Source organism: Penicillium malachiteum (genome assembly GCF_028827825.1).
Source record: "Penicillium malachiteum strain IBT 17515 chromosome Unknown utg000003l:1.0-4950554.0:1.0-4952489.0, whole genome shotgun sequence".
In the NCBI taxonomy this organism is placed as follows: Eukaryota; Fungi; Ascomycota; class Eurotiomycetes; order Eurotiales; family Aspergillaceae; genus Penicillium; species Penicillium malachiteum.
Window position 1 is genome coordinate 3,438,225 of NW_026643096.1, and position 20,115 is coordinate 3,458,339.

Consider the following 20,115-nt stretch of genomic DNA (forward strand, 5'->3'; position numbering starts at 1 on the left):
AGAATTGCAATTGTACTTCCGTTCCCACGATTTGCTTCCCTCAACAGTCAATATCGGGAATCTTTCAAGGATCATGATCATATATCATCCCTTGACTCACTAACAACCATAAGATATTGCCTGCACGCGATTGTTCGGATAGAACTTGGTCATATAGAAATTGGTCACATAGAAAAGCATCCCTCCATTCCAGATGTCCTTGGACGATCGGTAATCGCCCTTGGGCCCTTGGGTCCGAGCTTTAGGGTAGAAAAAGTGGAGCACGCCCCACATGTTCGACCACCTGGGCACTTACTACTCCGTACTATCATAGTAATATCTATGTATTCAATTTTTGGTGGTGTAGGAATACCGTGACCTCTCTCTACAAAGGTAAATTGGCAACACCGAGGCTCTTGATCATGCCAAGGCCGCCTTCTAGCCCTGGCCGCGGGCTATCTAATTCCTGCTCTACCTCAGCGCTCCAAATCATGATTTGTATTAGAGCCTAGGAGCACTGCGGCTTAAGCGGTGCTGTTTCATCTTGTCAACCTGAACATCACTTAACATGCATGTATTTGGATACTTGGAGGCGATGAGGACCTGCGAGGCATTCGACACCAGATTTAAGGCGTCCCAATAGCCATTCTCTTAGGCCACGACTTTTGAAAAAGAAGAGCACTTGAGCTCTGTCGTATATCATGGCGCGGCATTGATGCGGTATCTCCCACCCCTAGGTGCATTGCTGTCCAGGCATTTTTACCGCAAGTGCAATTGTGGAACAGCTTCTAGATCCAGATGGGATGAAAGGAGGGATCGGCCCGTGCGGGGATAAAGTGGGCCCCAGTGTCATATCAGCTGGCACTCCAGGCTATGTACGGAGTACAGAATGGCCATACCTTTTGGGAGTAAAGGTAACTTGAAATCAGCAACATTTGAATCTCTGACTGAATCTGCTATATCAACCGGCTGATGCAAAGAGCAGTAAATCATCATATGGAAATTGCGTTTTCCTCATGTGAGAATTGAATTTTCGCCATGTACACTCATATTATTTCGTTGAAATCCCATATACCATGAACCACACTCATTATGACCTTGGAGGCCACCATAGCTTGCCTCGGCAATTACTAGATACTCGAAAGATCATTCCAGATGACCCTTCAGCCGCCGATGAGCTTGAAGACTGTCAAATCTATCAAACTGCTTCGCACAAACATGGCATACGAATGATCCGGCATGCAAATGCTTAGCCTTGATATGTCTCCAGAGAGAAGTGTCCCGTGAGAAGCCTTGACGGTCGGTGCAGCCCGCCCACTGGCAGTAAAATCGGAGAGTGCTATGTCCCACCGGTCTGTCATTATCAATTCGCTGTTGGTATTTTATCATGACATAGGATGAGAGGCTGCACGAGGACTGGAGAGACTTACTGTGATCCTGCACCCCCTGCGGTCCTTATGATTGATGGTCTTTGATTCGAGTTCGATGAAGGGGATAAGTGAGATATATAGTATGATCTGGGTGATACATAGTATCGACTTGGGCTTGAAGTATTCTTGTGGACGGGCTGAAATTAAGAGGCGTAATTGGCAGCACTGAGGACGGAAGCCTGGCAGTAGTGCTGTTTGATCTATGCGATAGGTTGGGTGAGTGCCGAGTAAACTCTGCATGACAAACTGGCACTTGAACTGGACCGTGACTCGATCGATCGGGCTGCGGAAGCCAATTTCCCTGTTGAATGAATTGAGGGGACTTGATAGGATATTGAGAATCTTCGTGGTGAAAGCCATATCCAGAAATTGGTATTTCGGAAGGTAAATTAATGGTGTTCGCGTTATTCAATAATCGAGTAGCTCCGTCAGGAGCCGTTTGGTTGATAGAATGAGCACTTTGGTGCCAGGTTGAGTGAGACCGGGAGCTATGTTGACACAAGTCATAGCCGCAGGCTGGAGTGGAACACATAGTTTAAGAAGGGCTCAATGAAAAAACTCCGAAAACTGAACTTGAAAGATATGTACAAGTAGCCCTGGAGGTGGAGGGATATTTCATCACGATCTCGGGAGTAGGCAAGAGGCTGATCGATTGTTGCCCAGGTGGATCTTTCAAAGAATGAAGGATATGCTCTTCTCTTTATATCATGGGCCTACGGATTTCCTTATGTTGGCTATGCTGCCGCCCAACCAATTGATTGCTAACACAAGTTCAAATCTGTCTATGCCGAACTGTCTAATCACTGAATAAATCATCGAGCTTGAGCCATCATAATAGTCGCTCAATGATCAAAAAGGGTCTAAAAGACCAATCATACCATTTGGTCCAGTCATATTTGGGCGTTCAGGTGGGGCTCATTGATCCGCAGTGCGGTACTTAAGCCGGGTCCGACCTTCGATCGATCAAGCGTGCCCAGGTGCCCAGGTGGTCTTGTCTGCCCCATTTAGGAAATGATCAGCTTGACTCGGTAATGAACGAGGGATCGAGATTCCCGCATGGCGGTCATGGCACCTTTACCAACAAGAGCATCGAGAGATCGGCTGCCCGGTTTTCAAGATCCGATCTTTGCAACTCGAGGCACCTGACCGCATTCCAGGCTGTCGAATTTTACAGGTTGGGTAAACTCCGATCTCGGGAATCTACGGAGTATGTTCGGCCGGTTCTTTGGTCCCTTATACCCGTGGACCATTCATCTTCTTCAAATGTTCCTCTGTGACCCAAGGTTAGAACTGTGCCTGGTTTATTATCACCGAGTATTCCGAGTCTTCCAAGGTTCGATTTAGGTCCTCCCCTGATCGCGGATCCTTCTAATCTTTTTCCGGCACTTCAAGTTGATTTATTGTGGATGAAATATCTCCCACTCCAGGGCTCAGGGCTACTTCAAATGAATTACGTTCGGGAAAATCCTAGCCCACTACTCCGTAGAGCTGATCGCGCTCGGATCCGAGTTTGGAGCGAAAGGCTGAAGACACGCCAGTTGACAATACATTCGACCTCGAGATTCATCGACTGATGACGTAGAAACCCATATCTCTCTCTTTGGTGAATCTCTGGGCCAAATCTAAGCTTGTCTAAGCTCCAAAGGTGTCGTGTTTCTTGCGAGAAGTAAAAGCTTGGTCAAACGTTGAGGACGGGATACATATGATCTCTTGTTCGTTGATGCACCAGGAGATTGTCAGCCCAAGCAAAATGCTCGGTCGTAAGTCGGAAAATGGGATCAAAGGAATTTCGGGTTCAAGTGTTTTGTCTTAATCTCACCTGAGGATCACTCGACTTGCATTTGCATTTTTGGAGTTACGAAAGCCCACGCGGCGTCTGACTCCAGATTTAGGCAACCCAACATCCAGTATTTCAGCCTCGGATTTCGAAAAGGGGAGATTTGCCAAAGATCCCAGAGTTTTATCTCCACGGCCCAGATGTAATGCTGTCAGGATAATTTACATCTCAAGTGTGCTTGTGGAGGAGCTTCCAGATCCAGATGGAATGAAAGGGTCGGCCCGATTAGCGGATACAAGTGGGTCTCTGCCTCAGGCTCCACTAGCATATTTAATGCACAAAATGGTCATAACTTTGAGAGACACTGTTCTATTCTGCCTTTGCGTTTGCTTGAACCATTCATTCGTATTCGAGCTTCTAGAGTAATCGATGTAGTTATCACGCGACAGATAACATTTGAATTATTCCCATATTGACCCTGGTCTTACATTTTATCCGATGTTATTTTATCTGTAACCCATCCTCACCTCACCATTCAGAAGAGAAACAGAGAAGTACCTTGTCATCTTCCTTGAAATCTACACGGAATAGAGGTAAAATTCATCCCTATCATCAATTTCTCAATTCCAATTTTAATCATTCCCACGGGAAACCTCTCCACAATAAATGGCGCTATGTGGGACTTCCAAGCATTGTATAGTAAGAATATTCAATTCGCACCATGTACATAATTGCAGCCGGGAAAGAGAGAGAAGGACATAACGAAAGAACATTTGAAATAAAAAGAAAAAAAAATTCCAATGCACCAACATTCATGCACATAGTAACCAAGTCAAAAAGGTCCAGAAACCCGGCAAAAAAGGAAATGATCATCAAGTCCGAGTCACCTCAGGTGGTCAGAGCTGACTATTGTTCATCGAGATGACCATTAAGACGCCGATGAGCTTGAAGACTGTCAAATCTATCGAGTTTCTTACCACAAACAGGGCACACAAATGACCCGCGCTACAGATGCTTAGCCTTGATGTGTCGCCAAAGCGAGGTGTCTCGCGTAAACCCTTGACGATCGGTGCAGCCTGTCCAGTGGCACTGGAGAGTACCATTTCTTCCTGGTCTATTCCAAAAAGAATTATAATTTTCATCCATACATAGTCTCGTTCTCGTTCTCGCTTGCCAAAATTCACTTCCTCTTCCCTGGTTTCACACGATGGGAGACACTCCCCGAAATCTCAATCTACTCAGGCATTTCCATAACATACCTGCGACATACACGGATTATCTTTCCTCTTCTACTCAGCTCGGTTTACCTCTGGCATAGAAATACCGGAACGATGTCTTCCGAGTCCTCCTCCGTTATTTCGCCGGTGCCTGACCATGAAGAAACAATACTCCCCCAATTTACTTCTATTGACAACTTACTTCACAAAGTGAGCCATTACCGCTCCGGAGACGTCGTATTCTCTCCACCAGTGCCTTTAATTAGCTTGAGAATTAAGAAATCCGGAATGGCCGCGATCCTGAAAAAGCCGGCATAAGTGGTTTATTAATAATGGATTTTTGAAATCATGGGAGATTACACTGACTTGCTGGGTGCATTTGGATGGTGCCTTCACAGTAATTCTAAACCAAGTGAAGTATACTCCCCACCCTATTCATTTAAAGGAAAGAATTAATGATGTGAATTAGATGTCATTCAAATTATTGATGAATCTACCTGGGGTATGGAGAATGACTTCCGGGAAGAAAGTAAGACTTACCATGCCCCCTAGGGTATTATTGACAATATTCGTAATTTATAGTATGTCGGTGGATATATTGGCTTCAACTTCCCCGAGTCACCAGAGGAAATTTAAATGAAGCAAGTTCTGATCGAGGACTACGGTTGGGAGACGGAGTTCCGCGAGGAGGATTGGCGACGAGAGGAAAAGGAGATCTGCAAGAGGATAATTGAAAAAGAAATCAACATCTGGGATGAGCAGAAGCGGAAACTTGGTTTTAAAGGTGAATGGCGCCTAGTCCCACTGGCAAAGGTGGATATACCTGGCAATGATTTTTGGATGTATCCCAATCGAGTGGCATATTTATGCACATGTGTGTAGCAGGTATTGATTTCTGGTATGCATATCTTTGGCAATATCAGGGCGCTACTACATCCTTTCCTTCCCAGGCTGTCACTCTGTTCAAAGATACATGTGGTGAATGCCATACCTTTTTATTATATGAGTTCCTAGTGACTCTTCAAAAGGCGCTCCAGATAATTTTATCTTGCCTATTCCCTTCCAAGATTAGAGCTTCCTCGAGGCTCTATCCATCCATTGACACTGGGCCTTGGAGACTCAGAGTATTTCCATGTCACTTCAAAACCAGATTTTGTCCATTTCAAACCCAGGCCAACTTTCAAGACGACCCTTCCAAGGTTCAGATGCTGATGAGCTCGAAAACTGTCAAGTCTACCAACCCTCACAAACAAGACACTTTAATAATCCACATGTGCACGATAGAGATGCCTGGCCTTGATATCTCTCTTGAGGCTTGCATCTTGCGAAAATCCAAAGTCCCCGACAATTGCTGCAGCCTGCTAAGGACTCCTACCTAAGGCATTAGTGCGACGAGATTGTCTGCAACGCTAATGGCGAAGCTGAAAATGTAGCCTAAAGTTCGACCGGGTGAGGTCTAGTTTAAGTTATAGCCATGTGTATGTGGCTGGCTGTGGCACGTGGGCGGGTAGTACAGTGTGATGAATAGTATTGGTCCTGTGGAAATGAGACCACTGTTCATGAAATTGCCTGGAATCGTCCGGCAGATTTCCGATATGAGTGTTGGTCTTGGAGGGATGGATAGATGTATAATTGAATGGAGACATTGCGCTGGCGTGATCCGTGAATGCAGGGGTGCGAGCTTAAAGAAACGCAATAGGAAATTGGAAAGGCTGATGTATCAATGGTACTTGGACGCAAATACACTCGTATGGGAGCAGGATAGCATGATATAGCAAGGATAAAGGCCGGCCCTTGAGCATGCGGAAGTGTGAAACTCCAGGCAGAGTCACGGTGTATCCGGTTAAGTTGTAGTTATTTTTTCACCTTTCAATCGTGAAATTCCCACTTGTTTATATCCAAGCCCATAATTTACTCGAAATACCCAGCGGGCAAGCTCCATATCCACAAAGTATTGCGGGGGCCAGTGAGCTGGGTGCGGACATCTGGAGCATCAAAGTACCTAGCCCTGGAGGCAATACAAGCGCCGATAACTTGGGTACGGAGGTCTGTCGACCGCTCATACCTATCGCCAGTTTGAATTTTTAAAGGTTTTTTTTAATTTTCTTTTTAATTTTCCGTTTAATTTAATTTTTCACTTTGTTTCATTATTTTAATTTCTTTTTGGACTACTGATCGCCGCGTGCACTTACTCAAGCTTTGACCAACTCAGGACCACTTGACCTTTCGCCACTTTTCAACTCCGGGGTTCGCGGAATACCGGCAGCGGCTCATCCTGCCCTGAAAAGGATTGCGCGTCGGGTTCACCAATCCCAACTTATGAGAGGTCCTCCAGTCCAACCTTAGAATTTGAATGCCAAGGGAAACCGACCGGTGTCAGAGCAAACCATTTATCTAACCCGGACAGTTCATCCGAATTAAGCTTTGAGGTAAATGGAAATTATCCATAATTCCCCTAGATAGGTACGACATTTTTGCGTAAAAACCCTGTCATCTACATATAGGACTGTGTATGGAATGGTAGAATGGTATCCAGATCCAAGTCCCAGGCCACTTTTATGAATTTGAATTTGAGATGGTGATAATGATAGTTCTCTGCTTTTTGCACCCTCTTCCAAGGTTTGTTTCTGTAAAGCTCCTGCTGGCAAGAGAATCTAAAACTTGAATATTTCAAGAACGGGGATGGCTCAGATGGTTCTAGTATTCAATGAGGAACATGACATGTATCCGTCAATATCTTCGTTGTTTATGGGTAATAATGAAGGGAAGAAATCTTAGGGGCTAAAAGAACGAGTTGACTTCCGTAGAGGGAGCCAAAAATAGCTTATTTTCGGTGCGGTACGGTACGGTGCGCAGTGGAGTGAAAGCCAGGTTTGTTACAACTAGAGTCGATCTACTCTATACTTACGGAGTGCTCAAGTGGTGCTCGCCGAATAGGATGCGAGCGAGGCCCAAGATATTGAAGGCTTTAAGTTTGTCCATGCCAGGGATCTAGGACGTCTTATCTGACATGAAACATTTCCGAAAGACAAGTAGCTTCCGAAGGTTAAAGCCGGGAACTTATGTCCGGGGCTGTATTTTTCGCGACCCTGGTGGTTTAGTACCCTCCTGGCGCCGGGGTGCACCCGGATGTAAGCATGACACGTCACGTCTTCGCAAATGACCAGCAGTCGAGTCAGTTATTGGCCAATTCAGGAGAGTCGACGACTCCACCGTGAGGCAAATTGCGTTCCGATTTTGTTCTAAAAGAAAAAAAAACTGACCTGACCCACGTGTGGCCCCGATAAGTAAGTCCCTGAGAAGAGAAACGTCGATCGGGCCCAGCGGGAACCTGCTCGTAACCCAAACGTCTAACTTGAAGCCGCCGGGGGCCACAGGGGATGTCGCCACTTTTTGACACACGTACGGAGTATGCAGAGCTTGGTCAAAAATAAAAGGTAAGAAAAATTCTTGCTGCCTTCGAATGTGTATTTATTTTCGAGTTCATGCCTACATAGTCACCGGGTAGCACCTACACATGTGTGTACGGAGTACGTAAACGGAGTAGACTCCCGAGGTCGTTCTCTTTCCAGTGCCAAAAACGTCCCGCATGGCGCACTGGCCATATTTCGATCCAAGGTACCATCGTCAATAACATTAATCCAATAAATCAACTTAGATTCACATACACAACGGCTTGATTACATCATTGAATTCTATTCACGAAAGATTTTCCATCATTCTAAAGATATAGATTTACTAGTATTCGTCTTGATTTACCGCTCTATGACTAGGTAGGTAAGAAAGGAAAGCTATAATCATAAAAAATGCCATTCTTTAAGAAATAAATACATAAAGAAAATTTAGGTTCAGAGAAAAGAAAATGGAAGACCCGAGGGATGATCAAATACAATGGCCTGTTGTTTGCTGATGCGTCCGGAGGCTGTCATGTCGATCGAAAAGTCTTCCACAGTTGGGCATAAGACACTTGAAGGACTTGGGGTGAAGGTGTTTGGCCTTGATATGTCTCCATAGCGAAAGATCTCGCGAAAACCCATGGCGATCCGTGCAACCCAACCAAAAGCACCGGTAGACTCCATTCTGATCTGGCCTTCAATAATGTCAATAGGCTGTACAGATGCAATAATAAAGTGTGAAAAAGGGGATAGGAGACTAACTGTTGAATGTTGGAAAGACCCTCAGTCTGAAAGATGTGCCGAGTACGAGTTGGACGGGGGCTTGAAGGGCAAGCTTCATTGCCTGCAGCAGATGGTCTTAGAGTCGTATCTTGGTAGCAGTAAAGCGCATCAGGAACTGCGACGTGACTTTGAGTATGGAAGTGGCTAGGCTCATCATGACTGAGTGGATGATTTAACAGAGTATCATGGCCTTGCCGCATCTCTCTAGGTCTTGTGGCTGAGGAACCTGCTCCTGTTTGTGGCAGTGATCGGTTGAGCTGCGTCAAAGTGCGCTGGATATCCTCATCATGATCGATGTAGAGGTCAGAGTTCGCGAGAGGGATAAAGGAGGGATCGTCAAACGTTCTAGACAGAGCCGGATGTTGAGTCGAGTTGGTAGCTGTGCCTGTAGATGACTGGCTCCTTCGATAGGACGATTGTTGCTCTGACCGACGGTGGGACGTGTTGAACAGACCAAAATGAGAGCGCATGTTTGAAAAGCAGTCACACCACGATCGGAACTTGAATCGCAATCACAATTGACAAAATATCGTCAGGCAAAATGAGAAGTTTTGAACGGAATATCTCGTAGATACTGATAGTAATAACTTCTGCATCAGTCACTAGGAGATTCCATCTCTTTTATAGTACGATTCTTGTTAGTGAGATCTTTAAATATGACGAAATCAGTGACCTTGGCGCAAAAGTAAATTGCCTAGGTACACACCTCAAATCCCCAGCAAAAAGGTGTTTCAACGGTAATCTTGTTAGTCCAAAATTCCTACGTAGAAAAATGTCTTGACAGCTGGCAATTCTGGGGTCAAAGCTCTGGTGCTTGAAAAGTGTTGTGGATTGAGCCCAAGTGCTATCTACCAATCGTCATCCAGTATCCAGAGTCTCCTCAGGTCATCTCCATTCAAGAACGTCGTTCATATAGACACTTACAGTACCCGGGTGTTCAAAAGAAGCATTCTCAAAGGTTATTTTAGCAGTTTGCAAGGCATATTTTTTACAAGGGGATTTTACTAGTTAGATTAGACGCAGGTACTGCCAGTGTATGCAATGTTTTAAAGAAACTGTTTTACAAGATAATACACGTGGGCAGATATAGAGTAGATATGGAAGTGGAAGTGGCAAGTTGGAAACTGTTAATAAATACGTTGTTTTTCAACCAAAAAATTCATTTTTGATTAATCCTGATTTCCCCAAGAAGAAAAAGCAAAAAGAAAAATATATGGGTCTATTTCGGATCGAAGGTCTAGTTCGGATAGAGAACGTTCTAAGGTTTGATGTCTTTTCCCCTTTTCTTTTTTCAATTTTGCAATTTTCCAATTTTTCTTTTTTCTCCATTTTACCTGATTTTTTCCTTTTTTTCCTTTTTCTTAGGGAAATAGGAATTAATCGAAATTGAAATAAATGGGGGCGGAGTCCTAGCTTCCAGCCAGATAAGGGTAAATGTGAGAAATGCTATTAATATACAAAACATCTAGACTCCAGAGTTGCGGTGGACCACAAAAGCTTAGGTATGGGTGAATTCCGGGGTTGAACCACATAAGAGATAAGTGCCAGCACCATCTTGATTCCGACTGTTTCCAAGGTTATTGTCAAGGATGGGCATAATCGTAGTACTATTTGTCCTTTTGCTTGGTAAAGCCATATGGGATATGATCGTGGCCATGCTAGCTGGGTACCTATTCTCGTGCTTTACGTACACTCTTCCAAGGTTGTAGTGCCAGTGTGATGCAGAAAGTGACCGAAGGAGTCGTTTTATGGGTGACGCCCTCCGCTCCTGTCGCAATATCTGCCAGTCTTGGAAATCTTAGAAACATTAGCATGCGATAATTCACTATGATACGCCAAGGTGGCTAACTCACAGAACACTCCTACCTGGATTCAAAGTCGGATTTCTGGTTTGTGTAAACACGATAACGCATTATACCTTGACCAATGCAGACGCCAACCCTTAGCTCGCGGTCCTCATCCAGCATATTACGTGCAGCATCCGGTTCTCTCGAGTTATCAGAATCTATTATGAGCGCCACGATAGGACAAACTCGCATAAACAGAGATTTCAATTTGCACCATCTGCAGCATTTGAATAGAACAGCAAGAATTTGAAACTCTTCAGCAGGTCATTAATTTGAAGACTATCAGCTCTATCAACCCGCTTCTCGTAAACAGTGAATCACGAGAGAGACGTTTGGCCTTTATATGACGCCGGAGAGTTTCCCACCACCGCGCTAGCTTGTCCTTCGTGCACTCTTCATCAACCAAGTCAAAAGCCAACGCTACTGTAACAGCACTCCCACGTTATAATATAAGGTCCATTTGTTCAAACTCTGGACCGATTCGTGGAGCCCAAGTAAAATATTCGACATATCCACAAAGACATGAATAGTGTCTAGTATTTGTAACAGAACTCACACGTAAGAATATAAGGTCCGTTTGTTCAAAGTCATGGACTTAGATTCTGCGTTAGTCTCATCATTAGTCTCAGGAAGGTCTTTCTCATCGTCCATAGGCAGACCCATATCAACATCCTTATCATTAGTAGGGTCTTCGATAACATCTTCAACCATGGGGTCAGTAGGTCGTCGTTCAACTGCGAAACCATCCTTATCAATCTTCAGTCCATGCTCATTCAACGCTGCACTGGTAATAATTTCGAGACGTAGCTGATTTGCAGTATTCCTCAGGTCTCCCTGGATCATGGATTTCGTAGTACGCTGACCCCGACCTGGATTGTTCAGTCGCTCGTAGATTTCTCTGTTCACCCCAACAATCATATCTTCGTAGGTAACATTCTTCTGTAGCAACCTACTGACCTGCTCAGCCATTATCTTTGTCGTGATCCGTGTGAAGAATCGATCAGTAAAATCTTTCCCCCACTTCGCCGCAGCCTTCAATGTACACAAGGTTTGAGAGATGCTTCTGATGAACCTTTGCAGCTATCGACCATTCATTTTCTGCGTGGAATCCTTCTTCCAAGAAAGAATCCTTCCAGGTGCCACTTTCCAAGGTGTAGGAATACCATAATGAGATGGCCTGGGTATTCTCATCTGGTAGTCTTAACAGGGTAAGCATGATATCTCGCTGACGTTGATACCTGCGCTCAGCAAGGAGCTTTTAAAACATCTCTTTATATCGTTCAAATGGGGTGGTTTCCTCATCCAAGAAAATAAGGTCCTGTGGTTGAACAACCAGCGTTGGACATGCTAGGCATCATTGACAGGCTGGGTATCATTGACAAGTTGCACATCATTGATAGGTTTGCATAGACCTATGCATCATACTTCTGTCAGGACGTTTTTTCGACCATCCAGCAAATCCGATATAGATAAGATAGCAAGCTAGCCATCTCCACATTCAATCGGTGTATGCGCTTTTGTCAGCCAAAATTCCAGTCAAACATGTTTCCACGGGATTCTTGTTCCGGTTCCGGCAGCCAGGGCCAGCGTAAATGAACTCATACTCGACAAAGAAAGATATTCTCATCAAACGGTACGTTCAGCCGAGTAGTGCGTGGAAAGAATAAGGGTTTACAGCACATTCATGGGGGTTGGGGTTGCCAGGGTCTATCAAGATAAGCACCAGAAATGCTATTTGTCCGAGAATCGGCCTGTGATTTGAATTGCCGGATGGCAAATGGGCCTGGTAAAGGGTTTGCCAATGGCACTTTGCCGCAACACATATCCGTCCTAGTACGATCTGACTCTGAGCCAGCCTCAACCAGTGGCATCTTGACGGCGGGTTCTCGTCTCTATTTGGATCATTCTCAGATCGCTCAGGGATCACGAGAGAGATACTCCTTTCCCTTTTTCTTTTGATCTGTTGTTCTCTCCCAATCCCTCCATTGCCCTATGAAGGTGACAAATAATGTGGGCCAATTCTAAAAATCCACGCAATAATCTCGCTTTATCTTCCAGGCGGGCTAATTATTTTTCTCCTTGGCGAGATCTAGTTTCTCTTGTGCCCCAGGAGGAACATGGCTGTTCGTTCTAATCAGGGTAAAAGTACCATTGCTCGCTAAAGGCCACTCTGGCTTAGAGGATGAATGAAACCTCCATTATGCCCGTGTCGTTCCAAACACTGCCCATGAAAATTCTCCTTATCATTGCTGAATGTCTTGGCTGTGCAGAAATGCGAAGAATGGAAGACTGTGCTCCCCGGTCTGCTCTGCATGGTATGCGACCGCAATCTGGGTTTTGTACGGAGAGTTTCATTTCAACGCCCCATCGTGAAGCAAGTCTTGTCTATATGACCCGCATATGGTACTGGCGTTCTTATGAAAGTTGAAACCCGTGGTGGCGGTGGAAGTCTGCCGGACTAGAACTCTTTGCGGCAAAGTACCTCGAGCAGTCTGTTTTTGATATCTCCGAACCCCTCCATGGCATTGGCGAGAATTTTGGTTGACCTGTTGACGGTCTTCTCATTATGAAGCAGCCGCTCCTAAGGAGCATTATTCAAAGCATCGAGTTCAGCGATCGGGTCGTGATAAGAGCGAAGAATCTGACGGATTTGGGCCCAAGTGCGCGAGAGAAGCGGCATCTCGTAGAACACGTTCGCGGCCTCACAATAACTCTCTGCAATGAGATGCGAATACTCTTGCCAATTTTCTGAGGATGGAGAAATCTATACAGTGCCAATAGTGCGGTGACGGCGTATATAAGTCAATGAGGCCTAGGTGGTTTCTGTGCCTTGACATTGGTGCTTCTTCAACTAATGTGCCCTCCTAGATCGTGAGAGAGCATTCGGTAGACCTTCATGGGTTCTTTCAAGACAAAGGTTTTTACGTCTATTAGAGGATTTTTAACCTTTTAAAAGACTCGGGGTCGACAGGGAAAAGATGATGGTCGGAAGCACATGCGCGTTCTCTCCATTTCGGTGAGTAAGGGGTGCCGGGCTTCGTCGTGACTGCCCGGGTGAATTTTAGCTGACTCTAAGACTCGGGATTTCATGATTACAATTGATAGTACAATTGGATCAGGGTCGTGGATAACAACTTCAAGGGGCTCAACGGGTGTAGAAAAAATTCTAAATTGGCATCGCAGAGAATGGAAGTAGTTTGCGGTGCTTGTGGTTGGAGAGTCCATGTGTTTGGCTCTTCCCCTTTTTGGACCGCTGCACACCTTTTTTCGTCTTCTTGTAGGCACTCGTTTGTTGGCTTGGAACATGACTATGAATACACAGATTAGCATGAGTTAAAACTTGAAACTACCACCAGGGTTTTATAGACATACTTGATAGCGACGGTACTAGAAAGAATACATATTTGCACATGTACACAGCCCTGGAGGCGTTCATGGTACAACATGAATGGGTAGCATAGGTCGCTTTTTAGGCAGTCAGTAAAGTTAGATCTGAATTGGGTGTGCCATAATGGATTTAGCAAAATGGCATCACGCGATTGCTCCTGCGCAGCATATATTTTGATAATTCCGGACTTAGATTCGCCTCCGATTCCACGTTCCAATGCATGGTCAAAATATTGACGAAGACGAAGCAGTAAACAATGTAGGGTTGACCATATTTTATGCCATGATCCGCGTCAACTTGACGGTGCCCGCTATTGCTGAACCTCAAGTACAGCACCCGGCGTGCATACCTAGCATGTGATCCCAGTCCTGACAGCCGGAGTGACGATTTAACCATTCAAGGTCGGTGGTATCTCCAGTACTAGGTAACAATGGTGTACTTGAGTGATAATGAGAAACTCGATGATAAGATTGTGGACCAACGTCAAGTCGATATATCAAAATCAGGAGATAATGTGAGCTGCCAATGAGTTAATCTTCAAGTTGATCCCACTTCAATGTGAGAGTTTGAGCGTTCAAATATTATCTACCAAGTAAACCTGGATGACTGACTGATGTGTATATTTTCTTGCAGCATTTTTGAATACTTTCACGTGGTCTGTGGGTCATAGTTCGGACCTCGGGAATGTTCGGGCTGAGTATAGTATGTGTAGACATAGACTTTGAAGACGATCTCACACGGCGCTACCTAGCTAGTGGTAGCACTGGCAGCCATCCACATGAATATAATGCAGGACCCGTCCACTTGAAGAGACTGAATCCATGGTTTGATGGTGATGCCGCGGACTGCTGGTGGCCCCAGGATGATGGTTATCAACGTAGATCTGTTCAGTGATGGATTCAACTTCAAGTTGAGTTGTAGTCCCGGAGTCAGCCGGCGCGTCTATACTAGTCAAGTAACTTGAAGGTACTGGCATCATTCAAGTTTGAGTCATCTACCACGACCATGATTCACTAGTACTAGTAGGCTGGAGTAGTAGAAGTAGCCGTGGAGAACTGCCAGTGGCGAGATGAAGCAATATATACCAACGCATGAGGAGAAGGTTTTGAATGGATGGGGAGTTGATAGGAAAAAGAGGAAGATTGTTCAAAATTCTTCTAAATATTTACTTCAACCGGCAAATTCCAAGGTTCCTACGAGATTCAAGTTTGACAAACGGAAAAAGCAATAATTCGGCAATTAAGTATTATTACCATTCAAAACTACCTAAGACGCAAACGGCGAGCCAAGGAAAAAGAAGGAAAGGCGCCATGAAAGGATATGAGATGGGGCATAAAATAGAAAAGGACAGAGTGGTAGACGAATATGGATGTCGACCAGAACGCAAGGAAAGGAACGCTTCTGAGAAATGCCGAGATAACAGAAAGATACAAGAATAAAAAAACATACATCGAGCGCTTTTCTATGTACGCACCATGCATCGCCCAAACTAAGGAGATATAAGTCGGAGAATGAGAGGAAGCAACTCCTACTAGATCATGGAATGCTAATACCGAATATTGACTGTCGAATATTGAGACCCAAGGCCATGCTTTGCCCGGGCTTGCACGCTAGAACAAACCGTCGGTCTAATGCATGCTGCGACTAGCTTGGCTAGCACGGCTGGGACTGGTGCGGCTTGGTTCATCCTCCTCGAGGACATCGCTGAGTCGTGTTGGGTGACGGTGGCGAGGGGTTACAGATTCCCAACCTGTGCCCACACCCCAGTCGGAACCACTGTAGTCTGCTGTTGGAGGTGCGTGAGGTGCTTGCACGGGTGCAGTGGTGCTCGCAGAGGTATAGGCGCCGTCAGTGACATAGTGGCGGTCCTCGTCTTGAGCCTGATCGTACTCATCGCTTGCCTCGGAGTGGGCTTGGTAGTAGGATCGGCCGGCCTGAGGGTGATCTTGTGTGGGGAAGCCGTATTCATCACCGGGTTCACTGCTCACGTAGGATCGGTCATCTGGCTCCGAGGTAGCTGGATATGCAGCGGTGTTTTCGTGGGCATAGCTGTCACCAGTATAGGTTGCTTTACTCGAAGCAGGCTCGGCAGGTGGTTGGGGTTTTCGGGGTTCGATGAAAGGATCAGAGCCTGTGGGAGAGGTTGGGCCTCCATCATCATAGTATCCTCGACTGGCGGATTGGTCAGTGGGTTTGGCTTGATACTCCGCACCAGTGGTGGGGGCCCCAGTGTACGGACCGTCACGAGTTGGTGGGCGAGTGGTATGACGGCTGGGAACACCCTGGATCATGGGAACGACTTGAACACCACCGACAAGAGTGGGTTCTCCGTTTCGGAGAGAGTTGGTCCGTTCTCGTTCTTCTTGTTCGCGACGGCCAAGTTCTTCCCACGCACGACGAGCCTCCTCCTTGGAGATCTGGAGCTCACGGCGCATCTCACGCAGTAAATCCTCCGCGCGAGCCTTGTCCTGCTCGGCCGTTTGCGCAGCAGCGAAAGCATCTGCACGTCCCTGCCGCTCAGCTTTCAGTTGTCGTTCAAGGTCTGCCTGGACTTCCTTGGAACGTTCCTGCTCAGAGCGAGTATCGAAGAACCAACGTTGGAACTTGCGCTCAGATGATGCGCGCAAACGTTGCAGTTCCACTACAGCATGGAATAGATTAGCGCCAGCAGCAGATAAGTCCGTGATCTGGCGAGCGAGTTGCTTGCTGATCGGATCAGCTTCCACGTCGTCCTTGTTCTCTTCCATCTTTCGGACCCAGTAACTAGTCAGACCCTCCCAATGCGACGATAGTGTTTCCCATCGTTCAAAGGCATGGGGGAAAGAAACCCGCTGCGGCTGCTGTTGGAGAGTTTGTGAGGTACCAGGCTGGCCCACAGGTGCCGGAGCTGGCTTGGAGAAAGCACTGGTCCCAGTAGGTTGACCTGTTCCAGCTACAGTGGCACTTTGCGGAGGGCCTTGAGGTATAGACGAGCCAAGCTGAGGTTGACTCGAAGCAGGATGTGGGGGATTTCCATAATCGGGTCTTCCACCAGGCTGCACCGGCGCGGTGGCACGAAAATTAGGTGTAGAGCCTGGCGCCATACCAGGGGGAGGAGCATTGAATTGAGTTTCTGGGCCTCTGGATGGGCGTTGAGCACGCGCTCCAGCAGCACCAGCACCACCAGAAAGCTGTTGATGAGCTTGAGCTCGAGCCTGGGCTTGGATCACGGCGGCCTGCTCTTGCTCCAATTGCTGTCGCTCTAATTCCTCTTTTTCCCTGTCGCGGGCCTCTTGCTCTGCTTTGCGGCGAGCTTCACGATCCCGGCGCTGTCTCATGATATCCGTGGGTGTGCGCATTCCACTCGGCGGTTGCGGGGGAGCTGTCGTCGGGGCTGGAGGAGCTCGCGGCGCTCCATTCTGAACGCGACCGTTGCCCATAGGCCCAGCAGGACCAGCCACACCTACCATATCGGACATAGAAGCATTCACTTCGTCCCAATCGGTTGTAAATGGAATTGGACGACGGATGGCTTCCTCAAGAGCGAAGAGGATCGCCGACGCAGTGCGGGAAGAGACACGAGTGGTTCTCCACGGCCAATATGAGGAATTGAGAAGCTGGTATGGATCGTCGATAGTCGACCCGTTCTCGTCTGTATGTACTTCGGAGTAAGCGGGATGTAAGGCAGCGACCGCACGATCTGAAGCACGTTGGGCGGAGCTTGGGTTTAGATGCGACGGCGGAGGGTTTGCAGGTTGTCTTGGGGTGTGATCTAGTGAGAAGGCTCGGCGATGTGGTAATTGAGTACCGTCCTGTCGACGAGCTCGGCGCAAGGTACGTTGGGACCCAGCTGCGGAGGTTGGACGATCGACAGAATGGGAAGATGAAGGACGAGGTTCAAAGTGCTGCTGGCGCTGCCTAGCAAAAGTCGTAAGCGTTTCGGGGTCGTAAGTGTCGTGGACTTCGTTAGAGGCTCGGCGAGTGTGGCGAGACACCTCTGGCAATAGCTGGTAGGACGGGAAGAAGTTGGACGACACTGCGAGGTTGGTTGCGTCACTGGAGTTGAAGTAAATGGTACTCGGAGGTATCACGATCGCAGCCGACCAGGGATCGGAGTTCTACAACCGTGTCCTCCAAACTGGTGAAAAGATACCGGACGAAAAAAGAAAAGAAAAGAAAAATAGAACAGGAATGTTTATGAGATCAATGAGATCAGGGAGGAGTAGGGAGAAAGAGCAGGTTCAAGGTGGCTGGATTAATTGAGATGGCTGGGGTTGCCGCAGCGGCAGCTGCAAACCGAACGTGTCTCGGCGAGCATCAAGCACTTTACCCCGTCACACTTGTCAATTGATAGTGAGAGATAATTGGCAGTGAAAGAATAGAATCACCGGGCTGAAACGAGGCTGAATCTCCGGGGTAAATGACTGGAATGTGCCAAATGTGCCAGGCCTTGATCAATGCTCTGCTTACGCCCTGAGATCTCCCTATCGCAGATACCCCAATACGGAGGACTTGAAGGGATTTTTCAATCCCTGTATTGAGTACTAGTACTAAGTACTGAGTACACCTTGCGCAAGTCCAAATTGAAATCTCGTGCAGAATCAGATGCTGGAATATATCACTGGGCAGACTGAGTTGAGGTTATCTGAGCGAGTTGTCAAGGAGTCAGTGCAAAGCTAACAGTTGAAATCTGTCGGCAAAGACTTCCGACTGCAAGACACGACCCAGGAATCAAAAAAGGAGGAAAAGCGCGATCATCGTCTCCATAGCAAGTGCCATGGTTAGACCTCTGGGTTACGGGTCACTACACTACGATATTGAAGTGATGCGTTGGCGCGGCTTGTCGGGCATCGATGATCCCCCGCTATGATGCTATTAGATTAACTACGGAGTTAACAGTTGACACCAGACACGCCTCATTCAAAGTTGAATTCATTCTGGAACAGGAACAGGAACAAAAGATGATTTTGACCGAATTTGGGTGGGATCCATTTGTCCCAGTGGTTCCAATGGTTCATCACGCACCGGCTCGTAGTCGGATTCATGGAACGAACTGCTTTCCCCACATTCATTCATTAATTCGGGATTGCTGATGCTGGGAAGAGCTCATAGGTGGAAGAAATGATCCACTCAAGCTCATAGCTGCAAGCGCTTACAATTACTAGTATAGCGACTAGTACCTTATAGCTGCAGCAAAATCAATATCGAGTCTCAAGGGCTTCCAAGGTTATCCGATACAGAGCACATATATAACCACGGCTAATGTTTCCGCCGCACAATCAAGGGAGAAATTCGGACAATACTATCTTTGGACCTTCACCATCTCAGGCTGAATGAGAAGTATCCAACAAGGAGGGAGAAAAGACGGAAGAAGAAAAGACAGATAGATTCATTACTAACCGTGAAAACCTCGACCTCAGGCTCAAACAAACAAACCGAGCAAGGACATGTAAACACACCAACTCGGTCTCGACTCCAAAAGCAAGGGCACGGTTCGTCAGGACTCGGAAATTTCTGATTAACCTCCCGGGAAGAAGGTGTCATTGCATGACGGACGCAGCATCACAATCCCCGGGGATCGAGAAAGGGGAACGAAGTCCCAATACCAAGGTAGGTTTCAAGCATGCCTTGCAGGCTGCAGGGCATCTCAGATCTTTGGGATTTGATGTTTGGGAGCTGTTGTTTCAGTCATGTCGGAACCCCTGGAGCCATCGACCAATCAAGGGATGTCGATGCAAGACAATTGGTGATATTGATCGTGTCGGGGGAAATGAGGGAGGTTCCGGTTCCTGATTTGGGGATTAGAGGTTGATCTTAATGCTTTTCCCTGAGTTGATGCTCTCTCATGGTTAACATTTGAACGTTAACAGCTCAAGCTTCCTATAGGGGCTCGGTGAATCCGATGTTTAATTGATGCTGGTATTGCTAGAAGTAGTGACACCCACGGCTGGGACTCGGAGTACTCCGTACTAATTAGAAGCTATAGATATTCCCCCTGGAGCGGATACGGATAGATCCCCGAATACAACATAGAGTGCAGTTCTAGACCCCTAATGATGAGATCTGTGAGGGTGAACCCCTGATCTGTTAACAATACTTAAGTGCTCCACGGCAATTAGTTTGGGAAATGAAGCACAATATCAAATTATAGCTACGCTGCAATGGACGGCTGTCATCTAACAGCCCCAGGAATGTGACATTTAGCAAAAAGCGAGGGCCATGCAGTAGGACCAGAGTGCCGAGGCAACGCCCGTTCAAATCTTGGAGACTGCATGGATCGGAGGATAAAGAGGCTCTAGATCTTGCAGATCAGGAGTCAA

At 46.7% G+C, this 20,115-nt stretch overlaps 3 protein-coding genes across 3 annotated transcripts; all 3 read right to left on the reverse strand.

Moving 5' to 3' along the window:
• Nucleotides 1–8,251: 8,251 nt before the first annotated feature.
• N7483_007624 (uncharacterized protein) lies at nt 8,252–9,051 on the reverse strand (the record flags this gene model as incomplete). The annotated part of the gene is made up of 2 exons (XM_057091061.1): nt 8,252–8,512; nt 8,557–9,051. The coding sequence occupies 2 exons, from the start codon at nt 9,049–9,051 to the stop codon at nt 8,252–8,254; spliced, it is 756 nt and encodes a 251-aa protein (XP_056945802.1).
• A 1,929-nt stretch (nt 9,052–10,980) lies between these two features.
• On the reverse strand, nt 10,981–11,397 carry N7483_007625 (uncharacterized protein; the record flags this gene model as incomplete). The annotated part of the gene is made up of 1 exon (XM_057091062.1): nt 10,981–11,397. The coding sequence occupies one exon, from the start codon at nt 11,395–11,397 to the stop codon at nt 10,981–10,983; it is 417 nt and encodes a 138-aa protein (XP_056945803.1).
• A 4,047-nt stretch (nt 11,398–15,444) lies between these two features.
• N7483_007626 (uncharacterized protein) lies at nt 15,445–18,646 on the reverse strand (the record flags this gene model as incomplete). The annotated part of the gene is made up of 2 exons (XM_057091063.1): nt 15,445–17,851; nt 18,606–18,646. 2 exons carry the CDS (start codon nt 18,644–18,646, stop codon nt 15,445–15,447), a joined length of 2,448 nt encoding a protein of 815 aa, XP_056945804.1.
• Between the last annotated feature and the right edge of the window lie 1,469 nt (nt 18,647–20,115).